General features: G+C 34.0%; 1 protein-coding gene across 2 annotated transcripts in view; it reads right to left on the reverse strand.

Moving 5' to 3' along the window:
* Positions 1-20,776, reverse strand: part of LOC145252569 (dynamin-binding protein-like) — a 666,835-nt gene that overhangs the window by 225,186 nt on the left and 420,873 nt on the right. For both annotated transcript variants that reach the window (XM_080112187.1, XM_080112186.1), the window contains exon 3: positions 19,242-19,515. In XM_080112187.1, coding sequence (XP_079968313.1) covers positions 19,242-19,515 — 274 coding nt within the window. The remainder of the gene's footprint in view (positions 1-19,241; positions 19,516-20,776) is intronic.

A 20,776-nucleotide genomic window follows, 5' to 3' on the forward strand; every position in this document is an offset into this window, starting at 1 on the left:
CTGTTTAAGGTGAATTTGGACAGATGCTAGGCTACTGTATCCTCTTCTGTGCAAATTTCTACCACCCTTTCTCTACATCAATTGGAACATGACTTTTATGTTTTTGTCAAGTGAATTTAATTGAATTGGTATGTAGTGGACGGCTTTTACAAATTGACCTCTAATTTCTATTTCTGAGCAGGGTTCACACATGCAAATTACTAACAGCAAATAAATTGAAAAACAATGACATCAAACTTGTATCATATTATATGGATAAGATTTTAAATTTTTTCTTCTAACACATAATGTCCTTTTGTGATCAATCTCATAGATTTTCTAGGATTAACCGTAACTGTAATGGTGTCCACTCTCGAGGGGTGGGGGAGTTCATCTCGCCTTAAATGAGTTCACATCTCGCATCAAGGTGGTCCATCCCCAGTTGATTAGCAGCTGAGTTCTTGACATATTTGAGCCACTTTTGATTCCAGTGATGAACACCAAAAAAATGCACGGCTCAACCACCAGTTCCATGTCTACCTCACTGTTCCTACCAAAGTCTTCAGTTAGTCGCTTTTGCATTTCTACCAACTTGCAGATAAATTCTTCTTCAGGACATCATAGAATGTGTTCAAACCAGCAAAGTTTCTGTGATGCTGGTGGTGTTGCATCTTGCACGGGTGGCGCATTCTAGGATTACCATCAACGGTATACTGTTCTAGCCGGATAAATTTGGGTGTTCTAATTAATGTTCAGACGATTAATCAGAATTGAGAATCAGAAAAATCAAAACTATTGGGGCATTGGAATCCCAAAAAAAAAAAAAAAAAAAAAAAAAAAAAAAATTAAACCTAATTTCCAATTCCAGAAAACTTTATTTTTCATTGTTGATACTAATGATAAAATGATATTTATTGATTTCAAACTACAAGTAAAATGAACAACAATATGATGATCAGTAATGGTTTAACTTGAGTAGGGTTTAACTATTTAAAAGAATGGCTCAGCAAGAAGTTATTTACATTAGACTTGAAAATGAAAATGTTATAGTCAGCTGGGAAGCGGCATCATGATATTGTGTTCCACAGACGGACAGTTCTAGGAAAGAAGATTTGCTCATGGAATAATTTTCGTTTAGTTTTAGGCACAGATATAAAGTAAGGGAAATTGTTGATAGTTGTTGAAGCTAAACGAGTGTTTGTTGCAAAGTGTTTTAAATGGGAGAAGGCAAAGATTGAGGCTCAGTCGAGCATCTACCATAAAAGTAATGACAGAGCAGAGATAGACTCACAACGTCTTTTCTGTGAGAAAGAGGAAGTAGGAAATCGAAAAGGTTGTTGCCCACTAGATTTCAAAGACGGTTTTATACCCCATCTAGACAGGAAAAGGTACTCTCAGCAGCTCCTCCCCAGATGTGGCAAGAGTACACCATCTCAGGATGTATTTGATTTTTGTTTAGTATTAAGTATTTTTAGTTTTAAATTCAGATTCTCCAGCTTTGTGAAATAGGATGTATTTAAAATGCATTTTTCAAATCCAATATTCAGAATAATTACAAATTGACAAAAGTTCCATCTTACCCGAGGGTAATGAATAATTGAACAAGGTTCATTACTCTCACACAGTTTCATATCATCACATTCCTGGTGATCCTACAGTGAGAGTGCATTCTTAGCCCCCCCCCCCCAATTCATAATATGCAAGAAAGAAAGGGAACTAAGCATATAAAATGGCATCGGAAAGTTCCTGAAGGTATTTAGTCCTCTCCCACTGCAAGAACTTAGACACCAGGGTCGGAAAGTGGGATTGAGAAGCCAGCGCCCCTGAGGTGTAGCATTCTGACTCTGCAAAAAGTGCCTGGGCAGCCCCATTGGCAGTCACCCCGTAAGTGTGTCCAACCAATAAAGAGAGAAGGCAAAGCCTGGGAGGGTGGACCTTCTAGAACTGCACACAGGAACACCGCAATCAACAGGAACCAGATCATTACAGGAATGGTCAAATCTGTTGAAAAGTTCCTAGACAAAACCTATAAAACATATTTCAATCAAATGGAGGAATTTAGATATTTCAATCAGGTGGAGAAATTTCCATGGAGGGATTTATCTATATCGTTATTATCTATTTAATATGCAAGTCTATTTTAAATGTTATAAAATCTGTTTATAAGAAAAAATTTAAGTCTATAGAGGGCAGAACAATGTAGTTTTTTTTTTAATATATTAATATTTAACCTTAATTACTTATCTTTGTATTATTAACTAGTCTTTATTCATTTATTTGTTTTTTTTTTTCTACAGTTCTCTTAGGATCGTTAGGCGTTTTCATTTTCTCTTATATTTTTTTTTATTGGTCGTGTTTTAGTATTCGATATTATTTATAGTTTTTAATATTATATCATATAAAATCATTGTTATCTATACAGCAGCATTTTTTTTCAAGAAATCCTTGGTGGCATAGTGGAAGTAAAATACTTGGTAAAATTCAGTTGCGAAATTACACTCTTCTGGAGGTTGAAAGTTTAATCCTCATTCAGGCGAAAACTCAAAATACAATCGCAAATTACTTTAAAACTTCTACGCAGTCATGGCTGATGGAATGAGAGCATGTTATTATTAAATAAAGGGTTGTGTTTGAAATTCTATGCAGATTCCCGAATTCAGCAGAAAGATTTGTAGTTGTTGCAAATAATCCTTAAAGATTCCTGAGTCCAACAAGGTACACCTGAAGAAGGTTGATGGTTACATCACCCAAAACAAAAAGTCCTTCATGTCGATGACTCTGGACTCAGGCATGATTTCAGGCCAAAGCATCAATATCAGATAGGATTGATAAGGCCCATATCTACAAGTCTGAAAAGTATGCTGCTCTAGCCAGGGATCTGAGAGATGTTGGATTCAGCGCCAGCATATTCGCAGTTGAAGTGGACAAGGAGATTTATAGGCTCATCTGCCTACAACTTCATGAAACAGTTGTTCAGCTCAGGGAAGACTCAAAACAGGGCACCGAAAGCAATGAGTGAGGCAGCAGAGAAGAGCTCTAACTGGATCTGGTCGATGAGGAACAAAAATCAACTTCTTATATCTTAATTTCCCTAATTTCACAGTGGTTAAGACATCCATCTACGACACTGAAGCATCTGAAGCGTATGAGTAAATAAAAAAAAAAAGAAAAAAAAAACACATGGCAGCAGAGAGACATCCGGGAGTCATGATCTGGATGTGGCCCACCCACCCCTAGAGTGTAAGGTTGATTGGTTGTTTTTGTTTTACGGCATATCAACCCTTTTCAGGTTATTTAATGCCGAATCCAGTGATTCAGGAGAAAAATTTTTAATAGAATATATTTGTTTTTTTTTTCAAGTCGGTTTCTATTTAACCCATAGTTGCGACCCTAACAGGTACTACCACTCTGGGTCAGAATGGACCTGAGAGCAATGGCAATTAAGGGGTGGCTCCACACTCCCCAAAGCCCGCAAACTGGGGCCTCACCATTGGATATAGTTTAAGGTCATATCCAGGACCTAGAGTGTAAGGAGTTAAGGTCTAAAAAACTTGATTGAAGGGGTTTTCTCCTCTGAGGACTCTCTCTGCTGTTCAGCTCTCCATCTGAGTTTCCTTCCACTATTATTAGTCCAGAGCATCTCAGCGGGATATCATGATACTATCAGACTTTGTTGGATTGTCATCACTTCGTAAGATTGCCACATTCACGCAGATGCTGTTAGAGCATAATTGTTAAAGACCCCATCGAGAACAGAATGTAGGAAAAAATTCTGTACAGGCATTAAAAATGGTTTCATGTTTTTCTTATATATCATTCAATAAGAAATCATTTTGATTTAAAATCCAGTTAGTATTTCACATGCAAACTTGAGAAAACACACTTGAAATGTGTCAACATTATGTTCTGTTTTTATATAAACAAGACATCATGTTAAATTTGTTCACCATCTTGTTTTGATCTAGTTTATTCATCATAATGTTGACACATTTCAAGCATGTTTTTCTCAATGTTACATGCATAATACTAAATGATTTTAACTAAAATTATTCCTCATTTAGTAATATTTAACAAAAACAAAATCATAAACGCATTTGTAATGCCTATACAGAAGTTACATTCTGTTCTCAACATGAAATTTAATGATTATCGGAGAAAGTCCAAGATTAGTCTTTTGACTTGATTTTGCAGCGATTGAGTTAGCAATGAAACCTTAGCATCCAAGCTCGATTGAAAATACAATGGTTTTCCAGACATTTGTAACACAGTGTTTTATTAGTAGACCTTTATCTATCATATTATAACACTCAAATCGTCTTGCTTGGGCGTTGAAACTATTCATCCGGTTTATAACTTCCAGTTGAAAAATTCTGCACATGCATAATAAAATAAAAACAAAGCCATGAAAGCTTCATTTTTTTTAATCAACAACTTTTTCGCACTTAAAATATGCAAGTAAAAACAAAACTAAATCCGTTCTGCTTTTTTTTTTTCATTGGCATTTTACAAATTTTATTTGTATTTTTCAAGTTGGAATGAGTTTTTTTTTTATAATTTTATTTGTATTTTTCAAGTTGGAATGTTTTTTTTTTTTTAAATTTTATTTGTATTTTTCAAGTTGGAATGTTTTTTTTTTTAAATTTTATTTGTATTTTTCAAGTTGGAATGGGTTTTTATTCAAAGTTTTTTAATATATTTTCTGTAATTGACAGTTTAAAGATGTTAAAATTACTCAGGTCAGCTTGCCAGTCACTGAAACCCTTTTAATAACAACAAGCTACCTAACTATATCAACACATAATAACATTTAATATTTTATAACTGAAACATGACAAAAAATCGTACAATAAGTAACTGTTACTAAAGGCAATAAAAGTGACATCTCATAGTTAACTGATTGATGAAGAAAAAACAATAAAACCAAAAACCATTTAACCAGTAAATCCTATTTCTCACTGTAACTGTAACCAAACGCAATAGCAGTTACTTTTCTTACATATTTGCTTCAGTTTTTATGATTTAAACTATTTTACAGCCTTTTTATATCACATTACATTCCATAATTGGCAGTTTAAAGACATTAAAATTACTTACAAATGTTTATTAATACTTTGAAGATTATGCAAACGATAGTTTTTAGCCTGTTAAAAAGCGCGCAAAAGTTATAGGTCGTTGACTTGTGCTATATGCTTTTGTTCAAAGCCGCACTTCTTTGTTTACAAAGCCATATGGCAGAAGTGACATCAGACAAATTTTAAGGTACGGATGACCAACACTGCTTAAAAAAAAAAAAGAAAAAAAGAAGCTACATTATATACAAATATAAAAATAGAAATTTTGGTAAATTTTTATTTGATTTCCACCTTAACATTTTTTTTTTAAAATAACTCTTATCTTGGTTTTCGGGTATTCTGAAAATGAATATCGCATTTAAATCTTCTGAAAATAAGTAGTTTTCCAGATATTAAGCAATGTAATTCCTTATGTTAAAAGTGGTGGCCACAGTTGTATGCACAAGTGCACATATTTTTGCCATAATTAATATACTCACTATTCCATAGCTAGCCATAACATATACTGACCCAACGGGTCACGGGTGGTCTAGTAGAGGGGCGTGCAACAAGTAATGCCCCTGACCCACTTCCCATAGCAGTAGAGCAACGAAACTTGGCACAGTTATTAGTCTTTCTCTACATAGGAACCGCCCAGAGTTATGCATTTCTCCCATCGTTTGATGCAGCTCTGGAGACCGTTTTTGTAGAACACCCCAGGTTGGTCCTCCAATTATGATGTGACTTCAGAAATCAAGGCTGCATCATCTGGGAAACGCTTTCCTTTCAAAAACAACTTCATGGCTGGGAAGAGGTGAAAGTCAGAGGGTGCAAGGTCAGGAGAGTAGGGAGGATGGAGGAGGATTTCATAACCACATGTCCATGCTTCTGATCTGGCAACATGCGAGTTGTGGACCGGAGCGTTGTCCTGCAGGAGGAGGGTACCTTTGCTGATCTTGCCCCGCCTCTTGATTTTGATAGCTTCCCTTAATTTCCTCAAAAGTGAAGCATAATAGGCTCCTGTAATTGTGGTACCCTTTGCCAGGAAATCTGTCATCACTACTCCATCCTGGTCCCAGAAGACTGTGAGCATGACATTGCCAGCGGAGGGCTGCGCCCTTGCCTTCTTTGGAGGTGGTGAGTCCAAGTGCTTCCACTGCATTGACTGGGCTTTGGTCTCTAGATCATAGTGATGGACCCAGGTTTCATCCTGTGTAATCAGTCTTTTGAAAAACTTTGACTCATCTTCTTGGCACATCTGCAAATTGATCCTCCAGACACCTTATGCATATGCAAATGGTCATGAATGAGTTTCCACCAACCCTGTACTAATCTTGACATCTTGGGTGAATAGTAATGCGCCGATCTTCCAAAATGGCAGCCTCAACTTGATGGACAGATGCCTCATCAATGGCAGAAGGGGGGGGGCAGGTCTGGGAGCTGTTTCCACAGACTTCCGGCCATGTTTGAATTCACGATGACAGCGTTTTACAAGGTCATATGATAGGGCATTATCACCATAAGTTTCTTTCATTTCATCAAAAGTCTCCTGTGGTGTGCATCCTTTTAAATACAAAAACCGGATCACTGCTTGACATTCAACAGGCTCCATTTCACATCTGACTCAGTTCAAACACCTGTAAAACAGAAACCATTAGTTCAGAGCTGTACTTTGCCACGTAACCCGTAGAGATCTAAATCATTGTTCACGCAAAATTTCAGTTAGATCAGACAACTGGAAGTGGGTCAGGGGCATTACTTATTGCACGCCCCTCATATTTAGCTATATTATGCTAATGTGTCTAATCGAAATTTTCTTCAAATATTAATGTTAGCTCAACGACAAAAACATTTTTTGAAATTAGCAAACTAAATATCAAGTTCTATTAAATATTTGATCAGTTCTGAATACATTTAATCCCATCTTAAAAGTATGTCCTAAGCTATTATTGTTCATAATCTGATATGACAATTTGTTACAAAAATATATTTAAAAAAAATATTAAAACAATATTTTACTCTATTAGCAAATAAATAATTCAATTAGTTAATGGATTTCGTTTTTGTAATTCATTTTGATAATAACGCTGCCAACAAAGGAGAAATATTAATAAATAAATAACTTAAAAAAAACTTTCACCATAGAAATGTCATTGATTATTTCTAAAAGTGTCAATTAAATTACCTCTCACTCTTTTGGTTGGTCAGATTAAAAGAATGGGTGATAGTTCTTAAGTTAGTAGATGTTGAACAGTTGAAGTAGCAGGGTCAGTTGGTAAGGAAAAGCCAAGTAAAAAAAAATGAAAGAATGGATGGATTTGAGAGTAATAGGAATAAATAAATGTAACAGAGCTTGGACACGTGTATGACGGTTGTATGCAAATGCCGAAGTGTGTGCAAAGAGATGTCATGGTAAGGAAAAAGAAAAAGACTATAAAAAGAACGTGTGCACAGATCGACGATCACATTAGAGAAGATGATCACGTTATAGAGACGTGGATGATGTCACAATCATAACGAGAAGTCACGTGTGGCGGGAGAATGTGGAAAAAAGGTCTTTTCTTAAAAACCTGAAACAGGAGTTGAAGTTATTTCTTAATCTTTGTCTCCTTTGCGACTGAATTTACAACGTGTTGGCTCCCAAGTATCTGCATGTAAACGCAGGTACCATGTTACATGAAAACCTGACCAGAGATCAAAATATGAATAAATATTCTAAACGAAATTTATTTTTTAATCCCTTGAGATGAGGTTTCGTGATTTCTGTATTCACTTTTTTGCAGACTGCTATCCTCGTTTTCATAATTATCATTTATACGGTTCTAGGTGAGCGTTGTCTGAAGAAAGCGGTTTCAATCCTACCCAAGCATGCCATAGGATTAGTTGATCAAAACGTGGTGAGACAACAACAACTATGGAAGGCAGTAATTACTGGGGGATACAGTTATAAGAGTCAGCATTCCTATCTCATCACGGTTAATCACCTGAAGAAGGCCAGAGGATGAGTTAGCCGAAACATTGTGAAACGACAACAACTATCAAGATGAGGATTACAGTCTGCAAAAGAATGAATACATAAAATTTAGTACCATTATATCCCAACTGTAATGGAACATGAATGTGGTGCAAGGCGGTTATGATTGAGAAATCAATTTTACCCATTCTGAGACTGGTGTACTCCTAGTACTCCATACATATTCACACAAATACATGAAATAATACATTTAACTAGGTATACATGCATCATTCTATTTGCCCTCGTGGACGATTTTTTAAAAAGATTTTTACTATATGTTTTTTTTTTTTAAATTTTACTGATAACCAATCAACTTGAACTTGAACCAGCATTCAACTCAAATAATGTGCTCTAAAAGCTAGACAAGATATCATATGAAGCTCAGCAGTATATTTACTAAGTTGATTCATCTAGATTGTTCAAAGTTTATTAACCATCATGAAGATCACTGAGCCATCGCAACCCAATGTGGCAGAATCTAATGTCATAATCGAATACAAGTGGATAGCAATAAGACTATTGACCTACTGAATCAGTCGGTTGGATAGGATAGGATAGCAGAGATAATAAAAGTCAACCGCTAAAAAGTATTAAAGAGATATTACAATTACTGGTACTTATTTAGAATTACACTTAAAAAAAAAAACCCACAGAAATACAGAAAAAATCTTTATGTGTACGTACTCATCACAGAATGAAGGTGTCATTTCCCAAAAATCATGTAAATTAATCAATTTATTTTAAACTAAGAAAATCAAATTTAATGATGGAGGCGAGATTTAAAATTTTGATCGGCCATGCTGAATAAATATGAGGGAGACAACTCAATTCGACCTAGCGAGATCCAAATCAACCTTATAATGGATACATTTAGTATCAAAATTGCTAAAATTCATAAATTTTTATTTGTTTTAATTAAAAATAAATATTTAATCAATTTATGTGATTTTTTAAATATGACATCTTCATTCCATGGCGAGTATGTATACTATAAAGATATTTCTGCATTTTGTTTTCATTTTTTAAATAAGTGTAATTCTAAATAGGCACCCAATTATTTAAGACAGATCTACTCTTTTGGGGTTATTTAATGCTGAATCCAGATATCTGATAAAAGTTTTGTTTCAAGTTTGAAGCGCTCTACGGAGCTTGAAGCCTCTTGTCAGAGAACCTGGGAGACAAAAGTGAACCCAGACAAATGCAAAATCTTTTCATCTTCTGAAGATAATATTCAAAATGGTTGAAATAAAAAAATTTGTATAGGATTTAATCACATCCTTTTGAAAGCATTATTAGAAAACCGAGTAATGCTGTAAAATTTTTTTTTTCTTTTTCTGAGCTTGAATCCACTCCAATCATAGAAGATTTCGTAATTTGTGTTTGTTTTGTTTTATTGGTAATATTTAATATTATTTGTTTATAGTATCAAAGAACTTTGCTTCTTCTCACTGTGATCACAATTTTATTAATATAGCAATAGTAAGAAACACAAAAGAATTTTTATTAAAATTTACCTCAAGAATGCTTCTAAGAATGCGTTGATTTGAAATAAAGAACAAAAACACTTGAACAGTTAATTTAGTTAGATATCTTTTAGAAAGGTTAAAGAGATAATAAAAATAGAATCTCAATAAAATTTACAAGCTTCAATCATACAAAAAGCTTTTACCAATATTTACATTCCATTTGATTCTTTTATTAGACAGAAATAAATAAAAGAACATATTGAAACAAACCGAATGATTTCAACAGATAAAAGAGTTTTTGTCAATGTTGCTGAACACTTGTAAGCACTTGTGTATCTCTTCACATTTTTGCATGAGTAACTTGAAAAAAATAAATCATTCTTTGTCTCATTCATTCGCCAAATAGGAAGTACTTGGTTCCAAGAGAAGGAATTCTCCTCACAGGCAAAAAAATGGAGTATGTATATTTGTGTATGTATTGTGCATGTTCACACACGCGCGCGCGCGAAAATAAATGAAATAATGAAACATGAATTAAAATTAACATAGTTTGATAAGTTGAACCTTTCAACTTCTGAGCTTGAAACCTTGTAGTGAGAAATTGGGGGACAAAAGTGAACAAAGATAAATACAAAATCTCTCCTCTTCTAGAAATAATATCTCAATAGACAACAAAACGATTGAAAAAAAGAAAAACACAATATTTTGTTTCACCAGAAATGCAATGTAAAAAAAAATAAACTAATTAAAAAAAAATAAATAAATAATCTGATGTTGCTGTTGTGTCGAGCATGAAATTCAAAATAAAATACACATTCTTGGCCTGTAGTTTGGATCAAAGTGCACTAAGATTAGTGTGCAGAGGCCTATAAAAATGCCTGAGCAGCCTCATTGGAATTGCATTGTAAAGGCATTTCACTTAAATCTATCCTTATTACTTCTTAGGTTTTTCTTGGCCTTTAGTCTGTTTAAAACTGGTACAATAATATTGCAGGTTTGGTTCCCGAGTCTGACTTCCATAGAATAGAAATATGTCACAAATTCCTTTAAAGGCTTTGAAGAGGAAACTGCATTGGCATAGTACTCAGATAAACATGCTTCAGTTTGAATAAAACTGGTAGAATAATAACACGCGACAGCCCTAGATGAATAATATACAACAGATGAATGATACAACTTTTGGATAGGATCAAAGCATAGTATCTGTTCAACGATGTAAAGTTTACGTTGGTGGTGGATGTCCATCAAATGGAAATATGTCACAAACTCCTACAGCTTTGGAGATGGACTCACATAACCAGATATATTCTGAAACCATATTAAACAGCATATTTATGTAATGTTTTATACGTGTTAATATGTAGGAACCCAACACATTGTAGACTCCAACGCAAGGAACAATGATAAGGAAAAACTCAACTCACTTTCTTCCCAATGAAACAACAACATTTATTTCCGGGTACTTTCCCAAAATAAAACGTGATTATTGGCTGCGCATACATTATTTTATAATCTTTTTACTTGCTGCGACATCATCTTGTACATGGCTTGGTCATTTGCTTACAGCTGCTATACGCGCGTCCGTGCTCTGTTACAGTTAGATACGTAAATTTCAGTTTAAACAAAGATGATGCAATAACATCACACCAGCTAACCACAGTGGAAATATTTTTAAGTATGGCAGAAATAGACAGAAATGCTGGTGGTAATAGTGATAGTGTCATAGCCCATATTTAAACAAATTCTATGGGCGATGTTTCTGACAAAGGGGGAAGAATTGCTATTTTCTGGGTCAGAATCTATCTATTTAATACTTATTGTAAGTTGGTTTTTGATTTTGAAGTATTTTTAAAAATTTATTTTTATCACTTTAGATCAAATGGCTTCATGTCCTGTCTGAAGCGATTTCCATAAAAAGAGTGGTTTTCGGCATTACTTGTCAGCAATTTATTTGTAATTAAACCAGGTTACCTCATATAAAAAGAGAATGTCTGTGTGTATGTTTGTATATCCAGCTTAAAGTCAAAAACTACAAAACAAATAGCCACAAAGTTTGTATATTCTTGATCAGTGTTTCCCTGCGATGTAGCTGGGTTGAATAAATAGTAGTTTCTCGTCAGCCAAGAAAAAAAAACTTGCGACAACAAAATCCTTAAATTACTTTATTATCTTTTGCTTTGTGTTGCACACTTCAGTCCGTAGACAGGAGGGAGAGCAGGAGATGGGTGAATTTCAGTAACACAGCAGTGACGTGCATGCTCGTGGCTAACATCGCACTCTGACTGACTCTTTTTTCTCCTCCCTTGTTTATATCGCCCTGTTCTCTCACAGGTGTTTAACCCCGATAACTGTAAGGTCAACTACTTGACTTATTCACCTCTGGCAACGTCAGTTTTCACAAGTTTGCACTCATCACTTGGCAATTTAGTCTGCCGTGTGTGTGTGTGTCTGTATAGTCTCAACACGCGACAGCCCTAGATGAATAATATCTAAAATTTAGAAAAATTATTAATTTTTTAAGGGTAAACATGGAAATCTATTTTTCAGTATTATTAATTTGGAAAGAAAATGCCGACTCATTACCTAAGGAATTTATTATATAAAGGAGATTTGTCTGTTAGTGTGTGTATGCACAGCTAAAGAGGAATGGGCTAGGTAGAGAAGAAAGAGGGGGCTGAGGAGAGAGAGAGAAAAAACTGAGGAAGGGAAGAAGAGAAAAAGATAGAAAGAGGTGGAGAGATAAAAGTTTTAATAGAAATATGTTATTACTGCTAGTTAAAAATAAGAAAGAAATAAAATATAGCCAGTTTTAATGATCGTCAACATCACCAGTGTATACTGAAACTAGGAATTAAGATTATTTTGTAGTATAAACGATATAAATAATTCCGATAATACTCCCAAGAAACTGATTTTTAATGAAACCATGTGTTATGTAAAATAGGAAAAAAACAAAAAAAACAAAAACAAAAAAAAAAAACAGCTGAATAAAGCGATAAGCGATAATCATAGTGGACATTTTATTTATAAATAAATCAGGTATTTAAACAAGAAAAAGAAAAAAAAAAGTAATCGCAAGTCAATATTTAGATTGAAATTTGTTTCGGCTTTACTTCCAAATGTATTTTTAATTAAACTGTGTGTTAGTAAAAGAAGTAATAATAATAACAACAACCAATTTCATCAAGAGATAACCAATATTTATAATGAGACATTTTTTTTTAATCAAACCATGTGTTAGTTAAAAAAGAAAATAAAAGTCGATTACATCAATCAGTGGCCGATATTTGTATTGAAATGGTTTTTTGCATTGCTCCTGAACAAATTAGTTTTAAATGAAACATTGGTTAGTGTAAAAAAAAAAACAAAAAAAAAACCCAACTAAAAAACCCAAAACAAACAAACAAACAAAGCCATAGCCAGTTAGAAACCGCATGGTTAACACATGGAATATTCTTTCTCCCACTTTCTGGTGCATATAAAAAAAAAGGAAGTGACGTTAGAGGAATTTTTGGCGTCTCACGCAGAGTAAAAAAAAATCTATATATTAATACGATAGTGTGTGTGTTATTTTGTGTGTCACACTTACATCTGTTTTCTTCTGAATGACTATCGTTTAATTGTTACTAGCCTGGGTGCCCAGCATTGCCCGGGTGTTTGGAGGTGTGTGTTGAGCATAAAAAAACGTGGTAGAAGGCAGACAGGCTCGAACCCGTATCGTGAAGGAGGAAAAGAATGTGAAAAGAAAAAAGTGATGTCTTTGTCTTTGCATTCATCGCCAAACTGGAAGTGGCAAAGGTTTAAATTAAGGCTAGTCAATCGAAAAGAGGGGATGACTTTTGAAAATATTGGCGAAAAAAGCGACCCCTCCTTGTAGAAAAGTGTCCAGTTGAAGATGAAGGAATGAATGTTTTTAGCCAATTTTTCGATATTTGTCGTCCGAAGGATTCAGCTTCAAAACGATACCAATCTTGTGAAAATCCGTCCCCTCTGTCGAAAGTTTTAGGCAGACATACAAACATAGATACATACATTTAAACAGACAGGTGAAAAATAATTTTATCAAGAGTTCTTTATAAGTTTTGGTTTCGGTTTCGATTATAGCTGATGGCACGCAAGTCATCTATTTTTTTATAAATAACTAGCAGGGGGTACCTGGCGTTGCCCGGGTGTTTTAGAGGTGTGCGTGTTCAAAACAAAAGAATAAGCAAAGTAAGAACCCTGTTTAAATATTAAAAAAAAAAACAATGTTAAAACTTCTTTAAAAAAAAAAATCGTTGCCCGGGTGTTTGTGCTTGGGGCGGGTGGGCTTTAAAAAAAAAAAAAAAAAAAAAAAAAGAAGAAAAAAACAGTTTTGGTAAGTAGTTAGGATCGAACCCGAAGTCTTGAGGCGACGGTGGAAAAGAAAGTGTGCAAAAAGCCTGACACGTTACCCACTCGGCCAACAAAGAGCAACTGAAACACGTTTGAATTTATTTATTTAAGTATTAAAAACAGAATTGACACGTGCCCGCAATAAAAGTCAACTTCGCTACTTCTATTTGACCTCATTAATGAGGTCAAATAGAAGTAGCGGAGTTAACTTTTACTGCGAGGGCAGCTTTTGGGTTTGTTTACCCAACTTTGGCTGATTGTTTCCCCAAGATGTTGGGGGGGACCAGCTCTCCATTGTCCAGATTAATTAGCAATTGTCTGATATAAAGAGTTTGGCTCCACATTGATCAAAGCTGATTGCTTCTGGACGTTCTCCGGTGCGATTGCCGGGAACAAATCTTAGCTTTGAAATAGTTTTTTATACAAAAAAGCTGAACGAACACAAGACAGGCTGAAATAGCAGTAATTTTGTAAAAATCGACGTAAATAAATCTAGACGCAACGTGTGTTTGCAAATCATACATATTATGATCTAGGGGCTATATAAACAGTTCTAAGCGAGAGTAACCCCCTCAGGACCTTCGGCGAAAAAAGCCTTTTCGAGACACAAAAAATGCGCGTGCGCATTTGCCTTTTATATATATAGATTTACCATAAATGTTGATTTCAATTTCGATTATAGCTAAAGGAAATCAAGTTTATATATATATATATATATATATATATATATATATATATATATATATATATATATATATATACACACTTTTTCTTTTTTTTTTCCTTAATGAGTTTTGGTTTCGGTTTCGATTCAAGCTGATGCACCCAAGTCATATGGATATATGTATTTTTTTTAAAAATCACAACTCTATTATATATAAGAATCAATAAAAAATAGAATCTATAATAATATATACAAAATGTGCATAAAGTAAAATATTATATTTAAGCATATTTTACGACCGGGCTACGCCGAGGCATCCCTGCTAACTTAGATAAATACTTTTGCAGTTTTAACAAAAGAGCTACAATTTCGGGACAAGATCAAAGTGCAGTATCTGTTCTTCAGATGCTGCACTTCTATTTCTTGTTCTCTTTCGGTGGAGGAGAAATCCTTCACGACTGAGACAATTTTTATTTTTGTACCTTTTCTCCACGTTAAAAAACGACCCTGGTGTCTAACTCTGTCCCGTGGGGAGGCATAGTAAATAGGTACAATAATATCAGGGTGTCTCCATTTATGCTGAATATCCACAAAAATGCCAACATCAATATATTACATATGAAAGAGTCCACTGTGGAATTTCCACAGGTCAAGATAGTTATATATTAATACCGTAGTACCTTTAACTATGTACATACATACGTACGTATGTGTGTCATGATTTCCATATTATAAATTATTTGCTCGGGAGATCCTATTTATTAAAAAAAGAGGATACAAGGTAATACCTAACTACGAACATTAAATTTGTATATAGATACGAATTTAATGTTCGTAGTATGTTATCACCTTCTATCCTCCTTTTTAATAAATAGGATCTCCCGATCACTGAAAACGCAATGTAAAAAAAAAAAAAATTTAATAAAAAAGAAAATATGACGTCGTTTTTGGGATGTACGTGAAACTAAAATAGACCTTCTTGGTCTTCTGGCTAGGATCCAAGGGTAGTTTCTGTTGTCTAATAATAAATAATAAATGTCTTAATAAAGATGCTATAATGATATTGTGGAATCTCCATTAATGCTGGGCGTCCATACAATGGAAATATATCACAGACTCCTACAAGGATATTGGAGATAAACCATAATAACCAGATATATTCTGACACTACATTAACCAGATTGCTTAGATAAATACTTTTGCAGTTTTAACAAAAGGGCTACAATAATATCGTGGGATTTCCATTTATGCTGAACATCCACAGAATGCTCAGCAGCAATATATTACATGTGAAAGATGCTGCTGTGGAATTTTCACAGGTCTCGCTAGTATAAAAATGATTGAGTAACTACTTTGGCAAGCAACGCTTTTATTTTGTGCAGACCAGTTTGGTGATTTTTATCGTACCTTAATGAAGTGTTTTTTTTTTTGTTTGTTTTTTTTCATATTCTTTTCCTCCTCCGTGGTACGGGTTCGAGCCTACCTGCCTACTACCACTTTTTTTTTTTTTTTTCTCAACACACACCTCCAAACACCCGGGCAACGCCAGGCACTCAGGCTAGTATATAATAAAATGTTTTTGTTTTTTATGGATGGGGTGGATAATCAAATAGTCGATTTTATTTTCTTTCTGAAATATAATAAAAACAAAAAGATTAATATATTTTTAAGGGGACCACATAATATATTCCTGTCCCTCCCCCCTCTCTTTCTCTCTCTCTCTCTCTTCATTTTGGTCATACTACCATTTCATCTTTGAACTCTTGAGTCATGCTATCTGTCTTCTCTTATCTTTAGGACATATTATCTGACCTTTTCTCTCATACGTGGGCCATATTATCTAGCCTCATCTCTCATCTTTGGATCATATTATCTGGCCTTTTTTCTCACCTGAGCTATATTATCTAGCCTTTTCTCTCCTTTTTAAGACATTATCTGGCCCTTTCTCTCCTTTTTTGAGGCCTATCTGGCCTTTTCTATTTTTACTTTTTAGACATTATCAGGCTTTTTCTCTCTTTGAGCTGTATTATCCGACCTCATCTCTAATCTGAGCCATATTATCTGTCATCTCTCGTCTTTGGGCCATATTATCTGGTATCCTCCATTTAAGCCACACTGGATACTTTATTTTTTCCTTTAGCTCTACTTATTCAAAGTATGGAAATAAAACATGATAAATAAAACTTAAAAAACTTTTTTTAAATGCTAGGATTTTTTTTTATTTATTAAATATAGTTGAATTAAAATAATTTAAAAGATCGAGCATTGTCAGAATAAATATGGCCACACATACACAGCGGAGCAAACACTTATTCATAGAATCCAGTATTGTGTCCTTGCAAAGCTGTCCATCTTGTGCAGCCAAGCTGTTAGTGGCTATCTAGCATTGCGTCTTTCATAACGAAAACAGTTCATTAAGGTACGGTAAAAAATCACCAAACTGGTCTGCACAAAATTAAAGCATTGCTTGCCAAAGTAGTTACTCAATCATTTTTATACTAGTGAGACCTGTGAAAATTCCACAGCAGCATCTTTCACGTGTAATATATTGCTGCTGGGCATTCTGTGGACGTTCAGCATAAATGGAAACCCCACGATATTATCGTTATGAAAGACGCAATGCTAGATAGCCACTGTTAAAAATTATTTTAATTCAACCATGTTTAATAAAAAAAATCCTTAATAGGGGTGATACTGCCAAAATCAATATCACTATAAATATCAGCTATCGATTAATGCAACTGGTTATTCTGTTTTATTTTTTCTTCTATTTTTTTAAACTTAAATACGATTTACAAAGTGCCTTCAATAAGTTTCCAAAATTATTGAAGGTACCTCGTAAATCGTATTAAAGTAAAAAAAAAATAGAAGAAAGAATAAAAAAGAATAACCAATTGCATTAATCGATAACTGATATTTATAGTGATATTGATTTTGGCAGTATCACCCCTATTTAGGATTTATTTTATTAAACATGGTTGAATTAAAATAATTTTTAACAAATGTTTACTTTTATTTTTGTGTCACATTTTTTTCTTGCTAAAAATCGAAAAGCCATAATATTGATATGACAGCATAAACCCTCTCAAGTGAAGAAATGTTCATTTTTGTTATATTTGTCCAGAGTGCAGGAAAGGATGTTTATAATTAAGCAAAAAGAATGGCATTATTTACGAAGGCACTACATTTTTGTTTTAAGTAATATCGAACTCGATTGTAAGTGCTGTTAATGTAATCTTACATTAAGTTAGTGCTTTTTAATGTGATTATTTTTTTTTTGATAAACAAGCCTAGCATGCGGATTCCCCCTTAATGAGTGAAAAATTTACTCTCACCATGACTAATGTTTGTGCAAAATTAAAAAAAAAAAAAAATCCAAAGTGTGATTATTGAGAAAACTGCAAACAAATGAATGGATAAACGATTCGAGGGCAACCACAGTTATCCAGGAAAATCCACTCTGGCAAAAATTTACTTTTATCATGACTAAAGTTTGTGAAAAATTAAAAAAAAACAAAAAACAAGGCATGATTATTAAAAGAAGTGCTAACAAACGAACGGGAGTGAGTTACTAGGTCCAATCCCTCCTTTGTAGAGGGATCAAAATAATAAATGTTCACAGTTTCCATGATTTCCTATACTTTTGCATTTCTGTTTTTATATTAATAATTTTATTTATTATGCATTTATAAGAAAAATAATATTATACTATTACCAATATTCACTATTATAAGAAAAATAATATTATACAATTGGCAGTATTTATTATTATGAAAAATATAATATTATACTTTTACCAATATTCACTGTTATTTGCTGCTGCTAACAAAGATGGTTTGTTATCTGCAGCAAAAAAAAAAAAAAAACTTCTGAAAAAGCTTTTGCAATATGAGAGCAAAACTTTTAATTTTTTGTCTTCCTTTTGTTTTCATTCTGTCAGATTTATCTTATCCTAATATACTATATAATATAATGTTTGTTCCTTCCTTAGTTAGTCCCCATGTTATGCTTTGAAAAAAAAAAAAAGGCCAAATACAATTTTTGAAGGCCAAATTGCATTAAAAAAAAAAAAAAAAAAGGCTAAATTCACAAAATTTGGCTTTAAAAAGATCAATGAGGCAATGCTGGACAAGAATATGAGAATGACCTCCCTTTGATGTAGCATAGTTTTCGACTATCATTATAATAATATATGATCATTGTTGTTATGGTGTGAGAAAGAATTTCATAGTCATTTCGACATGCAGCTGAAAGACAAAGTCAGCAAAATGTTACGTAAAAAAAGGAAAATTTTAAAGAAACAATGGAGGGAAAAAAAAGAATGTCTTTCAAGAGGTGCTGGACTAAAGGAGTAAATTAAATGTGATTTTTTATTTGTATTGAACTATGTAGCACAATATTACTTTCTGAGTATTTATTAGTACTTATTAATTTATCTCATTTGGATCAGTTGTATATTTAAGATACAATAAACCCTATTTTTATAGAAATGTAAATAAACTTATAGTTGTTGAGTGTTATTAGTTTTTTCTGTCCAAATATTCATTGAAGATTCTACTTTAATGTAGTTGAAAAAAGATTAATCTTTTTTTATTTAAAGAAACAACCGAAGTTCAAAAAAAAAATAAATAAATAAAAGAATTTAGGCAAGTATTGAAACAAAGAATAAAGGACAAATAATATTTCTTAACCTTTGCAGAAATCCAAATCTCCTTCTTCTTGTGCATGGAAGTTCTCGATGGCAGCAAAGACTTTTTGTCCTTTCTGGATGGACGGAAGGACCAACTTCCCGACAAAACTCACTGGGAAGTTTCCTTCCTGATTGCCTAATTTGCCACATAGCCAGTTCTCGTTCACGACTGTGGTCACCAGCACAATGTCGCCTTTCTTCAAGTTCAGCTCGCTTGGGTAACTGCTCTCAAAGTCATAGATTGCTTTCACATACTGCCCAGGACATGGCCACATCTAGAAAGAGAAAAGACAAAATAAAAATCAATAAAACGATGCGATGGAGCAGTAAGCTGAATTTTCATTGAAAAATTTGCATAAAGTTGTATTTATAATTGAATTGCGATAAAACAAAAACTGCTGGACATCCCTGACTGAAACTGGTGGACAAGCCAGTCATAAAGTGAAATTTATTTATAACTGCATGCAATACTCTGAACAGGACTGCATGGATAGCAGGTGTGAGATGCTGTCTAGTGTTGCCCCATTGGAGTCTGTGGGAGTTGAAAACTCTCAGCCTTACTCGATTGTCGCCCTTTAACTAAGAAGAGCGACCCAGCTACGTCACTTCCTGTTTCTCATATTTCACTCTCTTTTCCGCTGAACGCTCGACCAGTCAAGATGTGACAAACACCGCTCCTCCGATGTAGCCATGAGCCACCACCGCGTCCTGACTAGCCAGTCAACCGCAAGTAACGTTACTCATCTTTCACTGAACTCTTATTCTTTCCATCACTCTTTCCTGTATATTTATGTAAATAAATTGCATTTGTTTCGTTGATATATAACGGTGTATTTTCGTCTTCATTATGCGACCTTTTGTCTTTTACATTCCTCAACCATTAAATACATCCACCATTATATACATGGGGACGGGGTCGTTTATCACACTGCAGACTGTCCAACAAGTCCGAGGCACTCACAGCTCTCAAAATGTCAAAACTGCACAAAGAATATGAATGCTACAGATATATAAGACATTTGTTAGTGGCAGTTAGTTTGATTGTCGTGTGGGTGTTGAAGAGTGAAGGGCTAATGTGCACCCAGATTGGGATCATGAAAGACAACTTGGAACAGGTTTTAAAGACATTCCGATCATGAAAGACAACTTGGAATAGATTTTAAAGACATTTGGATCATGAAAGACAACTTGGAACAGATTTTAAAGACATTCGGATCATGAAAGACAACTTGGAACAGGTTTTAAAGACATTGGGATCATGAAAGACAATTGGAACAGATTTTAAAGACATTCGGATCATGAAAGACAACTTGGAACAGGTTTTAAAGATATATTGGAAAAGGAGCAAGATACAGAGAAAAGTGCTGACATAAGATAAGCTTACAAGTCAGTCGGATATCAGTAAAATCCAATATTCCCAAGAATATTTGACTTTCGGTTAATATAGGATTTGGAAGAGTGCATCAATAGGTAGGTAGCAGTCCCATAAGAGTATCCTACTATTTATGATGATCAACGAATGTTTCACACTCCCAT

This window comes from Euprymna scolopes, chromosome 29 (genome assembly GCF_053919585.1).
Source record: "Euprymna scolopes isolate OS-2025 chromosome 29, ASM5391958v1, whole genome shotgun sequence".
In the NCBI taxonomy this organism is placed as follows: domain Eukaryota; kingdom Metazoa; phylum Mollusca; class Cephalopoda; order Sepiida; family Sepiolidae; genus Euprymna; species Euprymna scolopes.